Source organism: Bufo gargarizans, chromosome 1 (assembly GCF_014858855.1).
Source record: "Bufo gargarizans isolate SCDJY-AF-19 chromosome 1, ASM1485885v1, whole genome shotgun sequence".
NCBI lineage: Eukaryota > Metazoa > Chordata > Amphibia > Anura > Bufonidae > Bufo > Bufo gargarizans.
This window is the reverse complement of record NC_058080.1, coordinates 257,609,232-257,623,974: the sequence shown is the minus strand read 5'-3', so window position 1 is coordinate 257,623,974 and position 14,743 is coordinate 257,609,232. Positions and strand designations below refer to the sequence as shown.

The 14,743-nt window shown below is 40.2% G+C and overlaps 1 protein-coding gene across 1 annotated transcript in view; it reads left to right on the top strand.

The window, feature by feature from the left end:
• The window catches only part of TBCK (TBC1 domain containing kinase), a 342,207-nt gene that overhangs the window by 289,819 nt on the left and 37,645 nt on the right, over positions 1-14,743 (top strand). Inside the window, exon 24 of the mRNA XM_044302639.1 lies at positions 2,006-2,181. Coding sequence (XP_044158574.1) covers positions 2,006-2,181 — 176 coding nt within the window. The remainder of the gene's footprint in view (positions 1-2,005; positions 2,182-14,743) is intronic.

Genomic DNA, 14,743 nt, shown 5'->3' with positions numbered 1-14,743 from the left:
AGTGGGGGGGGGCACACTGCGCCACCAATGTTTTTAATACTGGGGACGGGGGGGGGGGAGGGCGCACTGCACCACCAATGATAACTAACGTTTAATATATAAATACAGCCGGCGGCAGAAACACATTGCCGAGAGCAGAGAGACGGAGGAGGGGAGGGGCTGTGGCCACTGCGCCACCAATGATAACTAACGTTTAATATACAAATACAAGCGGCAGAAACACATTGCCGGCAATGTGTTTCTGACGCTTGTATTTGTAATGTATTAAACGTTAGTTATCATTGGTGGCGCAGTGGCCACAGCCCCTCCCCTCCTGCTCTCTCATTGGTGGAAGTGGCACAGGGGGAGGGAAAGACTGCCTCCTTCTACCCATGCTGCTGAGCGAACATGGCGCACGCTGAGAGCAGTGCGATCCATATTCTCTGATACTGGGCTGTGCAGTAGCACAGCCTAGTATTGATAAAAGGCAAATCCCGGTATGTATCGATACCGGGACAATAGTATCGAGTGGGTATCGAAAGTTCGATACCCAAATCAACCATAAATGGTAATGTCTTAAGCCTTTCTGTGCCCAGCTTTGCTAACTCAATGTTAGATTTTCTTCTTTTCTTTTATTTCCTTCTGTGATATGTTTCATTAAAGGGATTGTGCCACTAATAACACATGCCTCTATCCACAGCGTTTTCATGATCCCTTTGGGTCCTAGAGGTCAAACCCTCTAAGATCAATCATGTATCCCCTCTCCTGTGGATAGGGAACAAGTATTATTATAGGCACAACCCCTTCAAATTATAGCTTATGGAAACAGCCAACCCTGATGCTCTTAGTTATATCTTAGTGCTTAGAGATCAAGTAAATAAGTAAATCCAGTATTGTCATTGTATTAAGTTTTCCAGTTTTTTTTTTATGTTTTACTTTTAGAATGTACACTTGCTGTCTTCAGTTGCTGAGAGTGTTTGGCTTCAGCCCTTGAAAAATTCTTCACATTCTCTGTGTGTGGCCCTGCTGTACAGCTATGCCACCATATCATAAACATATTTGAAGGGTCATTGCAGTGATCTTCTGATATCTTGACCTGGATCATGTGCTCACAGTTTGCTAGTGAGCTACTGACGTAAAAGGGCATATGCAAGTCTCCTCAATCCAGATAATAGAGATAGGGAGGCAGCACTAAGCTCTGCCATGTGCACTTATTAATGATTAAGCTAAGTTTCATGCTTAAAACTCTGTATAATTGAATGCAGGGGCATATGTTAGCTTTGCATTGTATATGGTAGCTCTTAAAGAGGACCTTTCACTAGTTGAAAAACTAAAACCTAACTATATCTGTGGGCAGAGCGGCGCCCAGGGGTCCCCCTGCACTTACTAGTATGTCTGGGCGCCGCTCCTGGGAGTCCCAGGCTATGAGCTGTGCGCTACGATTGGCCAGCGCTGCAGCAAGGGACAACCCTAATACAAAAACTCCGCCCAGTACAACAGAGGGAGCTGCAGACACCGGAGCCTATACCGGGCGAACGGAGCGGCGCCCAGACATACTAGTATTTGCAGGGGGACCCCTGGGCGCCGCTCTGCCCACAGATATAGTTAGGTTTTAGTTTTTCAAGTAGTGAAAGGTCCTCTTTAAGTTACTGTGTGTTCCTTTATGTCAGAATTCAGTGATATTGTCTTTACATTTCACCTAGATGAATATGTTAATATATAATGAATATAATAATATGTCATAAAGACAAATAGTATCAAAAGTTTTTATCGGTGAGGGTCCAAGTGCAGAAAAACACTCAAATCACTAAAACGAGGAGAGAGAGGAGTCTGCTTATCGCGCTCTCTCTTCTACCTGCAGGAGAAGAAGCGATTATTAGAAACAGTTCTAATAATCAGCGGGAATCTCAGCACTCAGACCTCCACCAATCAAAACTCTATGACGTATTAAAAGTTTTCAGAAAATTCAGTAACCCTTTAAGTAAGGTCATTTACTATTGTTACACTTATTCTCTTTTTATTTAAGGGAAGAGAACCCATCAAGTTAAGTGAACTAAAAGCAGAGGTGTCCCCTCGAATATCGGCAGAGGATCTGATTGACCTGTGTGAACTGACTGTGCCTTTTCACACGAAGGGACCCACCAAAAAGACCAAGTCTAGTAAGCCCAAGTTACTTGTGGTTGACATTCGCAACAGTGAAGAGTATCCTTTTGTATAATATGTTTACTTTCTTCTGGGCACAATACCTGAGTTCTTACAAGGCTAATGTATTGATCCTTTTCAATGTTGACCTGTCATATTGTAAAAAAAAAAATAATTATATATATATATATATATATATATACAGTCGCAAGAAAAAGTATGTGAACCCTTTGAAATTATATAGATTTCTGCACAAATTGGTCATAAAATGTGATCTGATCTTCATCTAAGTCACAACAATAGACAATCACAGTCTGCTTAAACTAATAACACACAAAGAATTAAATGTTACCATGTTTTTATTGAACACAGCATGTAAACATTCACAGTGCAGGTGGAAAAAGTATGTGAACCCTTGGATTTAATAACTGGTTGAACCTCCTTTGGCAGCAATAACTTCAACCAAACGTTTCATGTAGTTGCAGATCAGACGTGCACAACGGTCAGGAGTAATTCTTGACCATTTCTCTGTACAGAACTGTTCAGCAATATTCTTGGTATGTCTGGTGTGAATCGCTTTCTTGAGGTCATGCCATGCCATCTCAATCGGGTTGAGGTCAGGAGTCTGACTGGGCCACTCCAGAAGGCGTATTTTCTTATGTTTAAGCTATTCTGTTGTTGATTTACTTCCATGCTTTGGGTCGTTGTCCTGTTGCAACACCCATCTTCTGTTGAGCCTCAGCTGGTGGACAGATGGCCTTAAGTTCTCCTGTAAAATGTCTTGATAAACTTGGGAATTCATTTTTCCTTCGAAGATAGCAATCCGTCCAGGCCCTGACACAGCAAAGCAGCCCCAAACCATGATGCCCCCACCACCATACTTCACAGTTGGGATAAGGTTTTGATGTTGGTGTGCTGTGCTTCTTTTTTTCCACACATAGTGTTGTGTGTTTCTTCCAAACAACTCAACTTTGGTTTCATCTGTCCACAGAATATTTTGCCAGTACTGCTGTGGAACATCCAGGTGCTCTTGTGCAAACTGTAAACATGCAGCAATGTTTTTTTTTGGGACAGCAGTGGCTTCCTCTGTAGTATCCTCCCATTCTTGTTTAGTATTTTACGTATCGTAGATTCGCTAACAGGGATGTTAGCATATGCCAGAGACTTTTGTAAGTCTTTAGCTGACACTCTAGGATTCTTCTTCACCTCATTGAGCAGTCTGCGCTGTGCTCTTGCTGTCATCTTTACAAGACGGCCACTCCTAGGCAGAGTAGCAGCAGTGCTGAACTTTCTCCATTTATAGACAATTTGTTTTACCGTGGACTGATGAACAGCAAGGCTTTTGGAGACACTTTTATAACCCTTTCCAGTTTTATGCAAGTCAACAATTCTTAATCGTAGGTCTTCTGCGAGCTCATTTGTGCGAGGCATCATTCACATCAGGCAGTGCTTCTTGTGAAAAGCAAACCCAGAACTGGTGTGTGTTTTTTTTTTTTTTATAGGGCAGGGCAGCTGTAACCAACACCTCCAATCTCATCTCATTGATTGGACTCCAGTTGGCTGACACCTCACTCCAATTAGCTCTTGGAGATGTCATTAGTCTAGGGGTTCACATACTTTTTCCATCTGCACTGTGAATGTTTACATGGTGTGTTCAATAAAAACATGGTATCATTTAATTCTTTGTGTGCTATTAGTTTAAGCAGGCTGTGATTGGCACTTGTTGTGACTTAAATGAAGATCAGATCACATTGTATGACCAATTTGTGCAGAAATCCATATAATTCCAAAGGGTTCACATACTTTTTCTTGCAACTGTATATATATAGACTCATGTATTCATGCTCTGTGCTGCACCACATAGAGGTAATGGCAAATTATATTGGATGTATACTGCAAATCATCCACTTTAAGCTATGTATAAATTGTTTCTTGCTGTTTCTACTATGCTTTGTACTGAAGGTTCTAGAACCACTTCTTACACCACATTGGAGTTTTTCACTCCACAGCTGTATACTGTGGGGCCAACAGGTTCATCACTGTTTTAATGTTACTTCGAGCCAAATGAGCAGAATTTCCATTTTAATCAGTTTCTTCCTTTAACACAGCAAGGGTTAACAGAAAAAAAAAAACACTCAAAATTGATTACTCTGATTCTGAAGTTTACAGAAACATCCTATATGTGGTCATAAACTGCTGCAAGGGGCACATGGCAGGTCTCAGAAGGGAAGGAGCGCCATATGTTTTTTGGAGAGCGGATTTCGCTGGAATAGTTTGCAGGTGCCATATCGCATTTCAAGAGACTCTGAGGTACCCCTACAGTGTAAACCCCCAAAAAGTTACCCTATTTTGGAAACTAAAATCCTTTTTATATTTATCACTCAGTATACCCTTACCTACTTATCTTTAATCCCGCATTGCTCAAACAAACTCTGAAGCTAATAATTAAAAGACAATGCCACTGCTGTTGCTTTGTTTTGCTAGCACATCTATCAGCTTGGGATGTGGGTAGTAGACACAATCTACCCCTGGCGCTGTCAGATTCTGTAGTGTACTTTTACTGTCACTTGCAGCTAGTGACAGATAAAAATTCTTAGACACTGTTTGAGCAATGTGGGAATAAAGATAAGTAGGGAAGGGTACACTGAGTGATCAATATAAAAAGGGTTTAATGGCCTTTTTGAAAATATGGGTTAACCATAGCCTGACATTTATCAGGGTCAATTTGAATAGCATTTTGGAAACTACATGCCCCAAGCAAGTTTTGAGGGGTATAGTGAGAGCTTTGACCAGGCAGAAGTTTCATATAATTTAGAAACACTTAAAATTACATTTTTGAAATAATATTCTGCTTTAGCACCAAATTTTTCATTTTCATAAGTGGTAATAGGAGAAAAAGCACCTTATAATTTCCTTCTCTTTTTCTACTGAATACGGCAATACCCCATATGTGACTATAAACTTCTGTATGAGCACACTAGAGGGCTCAAACGGGGAGGGCCACCATTGGACTTTTTATAGAATTTAGAAACACCTTGCTGTAAAAATGAGAAATTGCATTTTTTTTACAATAAAATGTTGCTTTAGCCACAGATTTTTTATTTTCAGAAGGGGTAACAGGAGAAAAAGAACATTAATTTTGTTACGTATTTTATCCCAAGTACGACAATACATGTGGTCATAAACTGCTGTTTGGGCACACCGCAAGGGTCAGGAGAGAAAGAGCACCATAGGCATTTGAGGCTTAGTTAGGTGATTTATACAGCACTGGTCGAGAACTCTAAGGTGAAATACCCTGTTTTAAAAAACACACCCCATTATAGAATCTACCAAGGTATAGTGAACATTTTGACCCTACAGGCATTTTGCAAAAAATAATACACATCAAAGTGAAAATTGCAATTTTTCCTCAAATATGCCATTTTAGTGCCAAATATGTTCTAGCCCTAACCTTTAAAAAGAGCACCATGTGCATTTGAGCTCCATTGTGCTGATTTACACAGCTTGTACGACTCTGGGGTAAAATAATAAATGGAGTCCCCTGACAAATTGCCCCATTTTGAAAACTGTGACCCTCAAGGTATTTATTTAGGGGTGGAGTGAGCAAAAATGAATGTACAGTGGACCTTGCAAAATTGCAATTTTTCCACAGATATGGCATTTCAGTGACCACTATGCTGTACCCAGCTGGTGCCATCTGAGACACCACATTCCTTAAATTGTTTAGCGGGTTCTACTGGGTGCAGAAATGCCATAAATGTGTAGGTAAGCTGCTGTTTGGGCACATGGCTGGGCTCATAAAGGATGGAGCGCCATTTCGCTTTTGGAGTGTGGATATTGCTGGAATGGTTTTTGGGCACTACATCCTATATGCAGAGATCCCAAGGTACTTTTACAGTGGAAATGCCAATAAATGACCGCATTTTGGAAACTACACACCTTAAAGGGGTTGTCCGGGTTCAGAGCTGAACCCGGACATCCCTCCATTTTCACCCCGGCAGCCCCCCTGACAGGAGCATCGGAGCAGTTCATGCTCCGATGCTCTCCTTTACCCTGCGCTAAATTGCACAGGGCAAAGGCATTTTTAGGAGTTCCGGTGACGTACTGGGGCTCTCTATTGGGCTGACAGGAACCCTGGTGACGTCACCGGCACTGATGGGCGGGATTTAGCTCTGCCCTAGCCAGTAAAACGGCTATGGCAGAGCTAAAGCCCGCCCCTGAGAGCCGGTGACGTCACCGAACACACTGCCGGGCGGAAGTTACCGATGCTAGGCTCAGGGGGGCTGCCGGGGTGAAAATAAGGGTATGTCCGGGTTCAGCTCTGAACCCGGACAACCCCTTTAAGTTATTTATTAAGTGGTGAAGTTAGCATTTTGACACCATAGGTATTGTGTAGAAGTAGAAGTGTGCAGTGTATGATGCAAAATGAAAATAGCAAGCAAAAAATGTGGACATAAACTGCTGTTTGGGTATGCTGCAGGGTTACTAAGGGAAAAACCACCTTTTAGCTTTTGCAGCGCAGATTTTGATGGATTGATTTTTGGGCGCCATGTTACTTTAGAACAGCTTCTAGGGTATCAGTACAGCCATTTTCTGAGAGCCATACTTTTATTTTTCTCTCAATTGAGCTGTGTGAGGGCTTAATTTTTTACAGTATGACTCACCATTGTCATTGTTTCTATTTTGGGGTACATGCGACTTTTTGTTCATTTTTTATTTAGTTTTTTTGGGAAGCAGGATAAAGAAAAGGCAGTAATACTGTCATTGGTTTTTGGGCTTGATTATTCTGGTGTGCACTGTGTGGGAAAAACTATTATGTAAGTCCAATTTTTTTTTTTACAACTTTTACAGAATAAAAGCACTTTAAAAAAAATCACGCTTTTTTCATCATTTTCTGTAAACCGTTTTTTGTGGGATGAGTTGATGTTTTCATTGGTACCATTTTGGTGTACATTTGACTTTTTGATCGCTTGATATTATGATTTTTGGGAGGCAAGTTAAAAAGAAATGGCTGGGTGGATAATGTTATATTTTTATGGAGCCAGTCATTACGACACGGCAATGCCAGTAGTAAATTGCTTCATAGGGGAAAAGGAGCTCTTTTTTTTTACTTGAAACTCTTTTTTTTTTTATAAAATGCTTTTTTATTTTTATTATTTTTTATTTTTGGCCCACTATGGGACTTCAACTTCTATAATTCTGAACGTTTCTACAATGCATTACAATACATACTGTATTGTAATGCATTGTGACCATATGAGACCCAGCTTGAGGCTTGACCTCATAGGCTTTCGTAGCTGGCAGGCCCCAAAGCCTTTGTAAGATTCCGGGTGTCATAGCATCTGTCGGATCTCAGCAATCACATTGTGGGGAGCCGATGGGGTCAGAGACCAAACTCTGTCCCTCTTAGGTGTGGCAGTCACCATTAGCTGCCACATCTAAGGGATTAAAACAGTTATCTCTGTTGCTGACAGCTGTAGAAGGGGCATGGCTGTCAGAAACAGCTAGCACAGTTCAGTACATGTATAGAGATGTGGGAACTCCTTGCCTGCTGCGCTGTACATGTATGGTGTATGTCGGAAATGGGTCAACAGTTAATTTCTGGTGATTATTCCCTGTAAGATGAGAGATACCTGAACTTACTAGTGTTATGCAAGTAAAGGTATAAGGCTAAGTGAATATACAGTAAGTTTAAAAAAAAAAAAAAGAAGAAAAAGATGATTCTTAATTAAAAAAAAAAACTGTCCATAAATGTAACAATTATCAATATTAATAAGTTATTGACCCTTATTACATCCATGGTACAAAAACAATTGGTTTCAGTTTATGTGGTAAATATTACAATCTGGATTTTGAAAGTGTGGGGGGTCAGGCTAAGAACAGGGACACGCTTGCATAGTATATGTACACAAACACACACTTATGTATTTAAGCTCTAACATACATATATAGACACATGCATATGTATGCACTATGATACATGTGCACACATCTTCACTACCAACAATGTTCTTAAAACTCAGCAAAACATTGCCAGATCTACAGACAGGGGTGCAGCTAGCCTTTCTGCTGCCTGAGGCGAAAACTGAAACATCCCCCCCATCCCCAATACCAATTTTTTAACCTAACCCACTACCTTCAGCCCATGGCCCTTTGGCTGCCCCCCTCCCCCTTGCCCCTACCTGGTGCTTCCTGAGATGATCGTCTCACCTGGCCTTATTGGTGGTGCACCCCTGTCTACAGAGGACTAAAGACTAGATACTAGACTAGAGCAAGAGATTAACCCCACCCCATCACTTCCGCCCTTTTCTGCTGATAGTTGGACTGTACATGCTGACAGCCTGAAGAAGTAGGGGCCACCATTACTGTCTTTACCCATCACAGGACAACAGAGAAGGAAAGCCATTAGTAAATGAATAAGGCATAGAGGAATGGAGAGAGCAGATAGAGAGACAAGCAGAGGACAGCAGAAAGCAGCTGTGGTTGGGCAAAGGACGGTTGAAAACAGCAAAAATGGGCCTAGATGAGGAAGAGGACAGAAAAAGAAGCCAGGGGTGGGGGGTACAGTAGACTCCTGTGTACTCTTCTTGTCCTGATTTCGTGTCGTTCTCTGCTCATTCTCTTCCCCTCCTGTCAGTATGACCACAGAGCTATGTATCATATTACAACAGCCGGCAAGAAGCTCACTAGCTTATTGCAGGTAATGGAGATCACCACTGGAACATAGCATGGCAGAGCTATGACATTTCTAAAAAAGTTCATGGCCAGCTTTCATGCCAACTAGTTAATAAGTTTACTTAATTCCAAAATCTAAGTGATTGTATTGGTTCCAGAAGATTTTCTGCTCAGTATACTGTAGTTTCAAGGTAAAGCCTTATGGGAAAAGTCTGCCTGATGCACCTGGCTTGTTAAGTATTATCTGGCTTTGTTAATCCTACATTAATCATCAATGTACGTAGTATAATCGTCTGCTTCATAGTGTCCTTCTAGAGGAGATTTAATGTAATCGCAGCCTTCTTGAATGGCGTTGTAATGACTTCACTTTTTTTTAATTATTTCCCTAGAAAGCTCTAAAATATATCCAGTGTTTTATTGCATGTGAAATCCCCTTTAAGTCATTCCAAATGGCTAATCAGAGCATGATGGTACATGGACATGAACCAGCTCAGCATTAAATTGCTGGAATACATACATTAAAGGAAGAACAGTAGACAAAGCCGTGTCTGTTTAAAGCAGGCGTATTTGCTTGCAATTAAAGAAGCCCATCTTTTCATTGCAATAGCTGGAAGAAATTCTATTACCGGTATTCATTTTAAATCAAAAGAGTTTGTAATGGCAAAAAAAAAAGTTTTTTGTGTTTAATAGTGGTTTGGGGTAGAATGGATGTACAGTAGGAATGAACGTAAATGTGAGATTAAGATTGTTGGGGGGGTATTAAAAAGTGTGCTAGAGTGAGATGTGGCAAAACTGGTGTTCGCTAAAAGTTGTGGGGGAGATTTATCAAAGAAAACTGGCTTAGGGTACTTTCACACTAGAGTTTTTCTTTTCCGGCATAGAGTTCCGTCACAGGGGCTCTATACCGGAAAAGAACTGATCAGTTTTATCCCCATGCATTCTGAATGCCGGATCTGGCATTAAAGATATCGCAATGCCGGAACCATCGATCCGGTCTGTGCAACAGATCCGTCTCTCTCTCCGGAGAGACCGATCCGTTCTTGCAATGCATTTATAAGACGGATCCAGATCCGGATCAGTCTACAAATGCTGTCCGTTTGCATGCAGATTGCTGGCGACGGAACAGCTTGCCTGATCACTCTGCCGCAAGTGTGAAAATACCCTTAGTTGACGCTAACAACAAAGGAGCTCTGAAAAATGAAGGGTGGAATGTGATTAGCTGCTATGGGCAACAAAGCCAGTTTTCCTTTACACCAGTTTTGATCAATCTCCCCCTGTGAGTTTTTTTATTCCAGAAAACTGGTGTTCTTTTGTGTTTTAAGGTTAATTTTCATAAATCTGAAGTGTTGTCCAGCTTTCGCACAGCCAGGAATGATTGGTATAATGCCTTCCCATTTCAGTGACTGAATCTATTACCTATTTAGCGGTTAAACTTTCGGCTAATCCTTCTCATCTTTAGGCTAGATTCACTCGACCGTATGTGTTTTGCTGTCCGTATGGCATCCGTTTTTTTGTGTATCCATTGTAACAATGCCTATACTGGTCCACAAAATGGACAAGAATAAGACATGCGCTATTTTTTTTGCGGGGCTACGTGACGGACATATGGATGCGGATAGCACACGGTGTGCTGTCGCATTTTTTGCGGACCCCTTGAAATGAATGGGTCTGCATCCTATCCGCAAAAAAAACTGAACTTACACGGGAACAAAATACGTTTGTGTGAATGTAGCCTTATAAGATAAATCTGCGTCCCCTCATCTCTTCTGTTGTTTCTTTAGTACATTCTTGGCAATGTTTTTCTCCGGTCACTGTCACCTTATCAGAATGGTGGCTTTCCCTAAATTATTTTATTCACTTCAGACTCTTCCTCTATTTCTATGTAAGTCAGACATTAGACTTCTTCAGAGAACTTTGCAGAGATTCATATAGGGTAGTGCCGGGAGAATTCGTATTAGTAGCATTCGGAGGTTTAAAACTTCCCCGATATTTCTTTGTATAATCTGGCCGCTGATTTAAGATATGTTCTTGACTGGATGCGGGACGAATCTCATTTTGACAATGTTGAAATGGAAAAGCAATTTTCTCCTCACATATCTTCATTAGCCCTATTCCATCTCTCAGTAGATAATATGCCAAAAGATGTAGGAGCTTATCCAATATTGTGTAACACAATTCAAGCCTGACGTAACATTCAGAAACTTTGTAATTAGGACAGCTCCCATACTCTTTTTCAACGCTTAGAAGGCCAACCCGGGATTTCGGGGGGGGGGGGGGGGTAATCCGCCAGTGTTATATAGTACCCTAACAGCACAGGGATGTGTCTGGATCCTCGACTTTGGATTCTAAGTATTCTATGCTGTCCTTTGCAGATGCCTCCAGGAAATACCCCGCTTTTGCTCATAACCAATTTTTTTTTTTTTCAGGCAGATAGCTTTGTCTAACGTTGTTTGGGTAATATTCCCAAGGAATCAAGGGGTGCTTGTTTGAATATCTTTCTTAAAAGGGCTAGAATTCAGATTTCATCCATCAGTTAAATTTATCGTTTCCTTAGACCGGTATTATCATGGGACATAGTTGAAACGGGCGTCAAGAAATGGACTAGGGATTCTCCTGTCTATGATGTTAATACGCTTTTAGTGGCCACACTGAAAATATATAAACATATACGCCAATCAGTAGTTATACTGATATGGCCTTGTTAATATTTCATAGAGCATATATTATGCCTTATATAAAAAAACAAGATGTCCCCTACCTCCTCTTTCTCTTGCTCTAAATGTAATACTCCCAATACAGATATCTTCCACTATTTATGGAGCTGCTCTTAAATTCAGAATCTTTGGGAGGCGGTGTAATCTCATATGCGACACACCTAAAGTGTTATTTTTAACAGTACTCTTCAGTGGTCTATCTTTACTATATTATCCGATGACCAAGTTTCTCTTTCTAGACAGGATAAAGCTATATTACACATTTGGCAGCGGCTACTAGGAAGAGTATCCTACACAGAAGGCTTGATCCAGAGATTCCCTTTATTTCTTTTATTTACGCTAAAATACTGTTTTTATTTAAAATGGATTAGATTTATACTTTAACTGACAAAAAAAAACTGACCAAGCGATTTTTTTGAAAAGTGGTCTTTATTTATGAACACTCTGTCCACACATGCCAAATCCAAACAACATACATCATGGTTCCTTTTCTAGGTTTTTCATGGACACACTTCTCTTTCAGCATCTGTCAATGGTGGTTGTTTGGTGACAATAGTGTGCATGGGATTGGGAAGGGGAGAGTTGGGTCTTTCAGTTTTTTTCTTTTTGTTGTTTATTCCTCTGACAGAGTATGATACAGATTTTATTACTGTATTTAAAAAAAATATATTTTCAATTTCATTTCAATTTAAGAATGAAACAATACATTTTCCATACAAATTTATATCCAAATCATTATTACTTTTATTCCTTTTAACCCAACCCCCTAGTACCCTCCCTACCCACCCTTTCACTGTGATGTGTCTCTCTAAAAGAGGAGGAGCCCAGGCAAATAAAATTAAAATTTCCAACCATCCTATATCCTAGTCCATTTTTACTCTATATTTCTTTGTTTATAGAGAACCTTTTCATATCTTTTGATCTTGTTGACCAAGTTTAGCCATATAGTCACATTTGGAGTATCCCATGAAATCCAGACCCGTGTAATCGAGTCTTGCTACAAACATTACTTTTATCAAAAGAATGTTTTTATATTTATGACAGTTTACCTTGGAATGATCACCCAATATCTAACATTCCACCATAAAATGAATCACTACTTTCAATTTTTGGGTAATAAAATCATCAATTGCACCCCAATATTCTTTTAGTTCTGTACAAAGCCAAAACATATGCATAAAGTCGGCTCCAGGTGAATCACACCGTGGACAATGGGATGTATTTCTTAAACCACATTTATTAAGCCATAGTAGTGTAACATAAACTGTGTAAAATTTTAAATTGAACTAAAATGTGATTAACGTTTTGGGACACTAGTCTTAAGTTAGACAATATGTTCTCCCAATCATCTTCTATAATTGGACAATCAGCTCCCCAAGCCCTTTGTCCAGGAGAGCATGTGTTATTAAATAGTGCTTTAACTAATAATTTATAAAGTTGAGCAATCTTAACCTTGTGACTAGAGATGAGCACATTTAAAAAAAATTCGATTCAGCCAGTTTGGCGAATTTTTGGAAAAAAATCAGTTCGATTTGAATTTATTGGCGGTGAATCGCATTTAAAAAACTGCTATTTCCTGGCTGCAGAGCCTTTATATTGGTGTAGAACACTGTGCCTTGCAGTAACACGCATAGGGAGTCTGCTGTGGTAGTGAAATAATACTGTCAGTCAGTATGACATCCAGATGGCAGGTGTCGCTCTTCACTGCACTGCACACTTCACTTATTTGGGCAATTACAGGGCCAAAACTGACCAAATAACTCAAGTATGAACTCAGCCTTACAGGTCGATGTTAGCGCAAGAAGAAGCACACTCCTTTTACACCGTCGTCAGCTGATTCCACATAGATGTCTACAGAACCTGTTCTTTTAAACGCTTATACAACTAGAGCCCCCCGACAGAGTGGAGAGGTTGTCAGCAGTAAGTTTGTGTTGACGTCACTGATTATTTTGCCCTCCCTTTGATCCGTCAGAACAATAACCCCCCAAAAACGGATCCTGTCTGTTGAGCATCCGCCTTTACTCGGTCAGCATTTGCTCAAAAACTGGAGTGGATCCAAAACTGAGATGACCGAGTCAACCATTTAAGAACTGCTGGGTTGCTGGTCAAGACACGACTGCTTGATGACACCGGGGGCTCATGCCTCTTGCTGTGATTACTGCTGCCACGCCCCCTTACTCTGCTGCAACCTGTGCCTGTGCCAGAAACATTTAGGCCTCTGCCACTCCCCTGTGCAGGGCCTGGCACTTCTCTGTCTGACATACTGTTAGAGTGGATAAATAAATAAAAAGGAAATTAAAACACCCCCAAAAAGTCTGTAATTTTCTCACTTCACCACACAACGGCTAATAAGCCCTTTTTTTCCACTAATACACGTCAAAAAGGGCTGTAATTTTCTCACTTCACCACACAACGGCAAATACTTTTTTTGTGCCACTTATACACTCCACAAAAGGCTTTAAAACATATAACTGCACCGCTGAACATCAAATATATTTTACTTTTGCCACTAATACATGACAAAAAGGGCTTTAGAACATATAACTGCACCGCTGAACGGTAAATATATTTTACTTTTGCCACTAATACATGACAAAAAGGGCTTTAGAACATATAACTGCACCGCTGAACGGCAAATATATTTTACTTTTGCAACTAATACATGACAAAAAGGGCTTTAAAACATATAACTGCACCGCTGAACGGTAAATATATTTTTCTTTTGCCACTAATTCACGACAAAAAGGATTTTAGAACATATAACTGCACCGCTGAACATCAAATATATTTTACTTTTGCCACTAATATACGGCAAAAAGGGCTTTAGAACATATAACTGCACCGCTGAACGGAAAATATATTTTACTTTTGCCACTAATACATGACAAAAAGGGCTTTAGAACATATAACTGCACCGCTGAATGGCAAATATATTTTACTTTTGCCACTAATACATGACAAAAAGGGCTTTAGAACATATAACTGCACAGCTGAACGGTAAATATATTTTTCTTTTGCCACTAATACACGACAAAAAAGATTTTAGAACATATAACTGCACTGCTGAACAGCAAATATGCCCTTATTTTTTTCTACTTATACACTCCACAAAAAGCTTTAGAACAGATAACTGCACCGCTGAATGGCAAATATATTTTTCTTTTGCCACAAATACACGACAAAAAGAGCTGTAATTTTTACACTTCACCACACAACAGCTAATAAGCACTTTT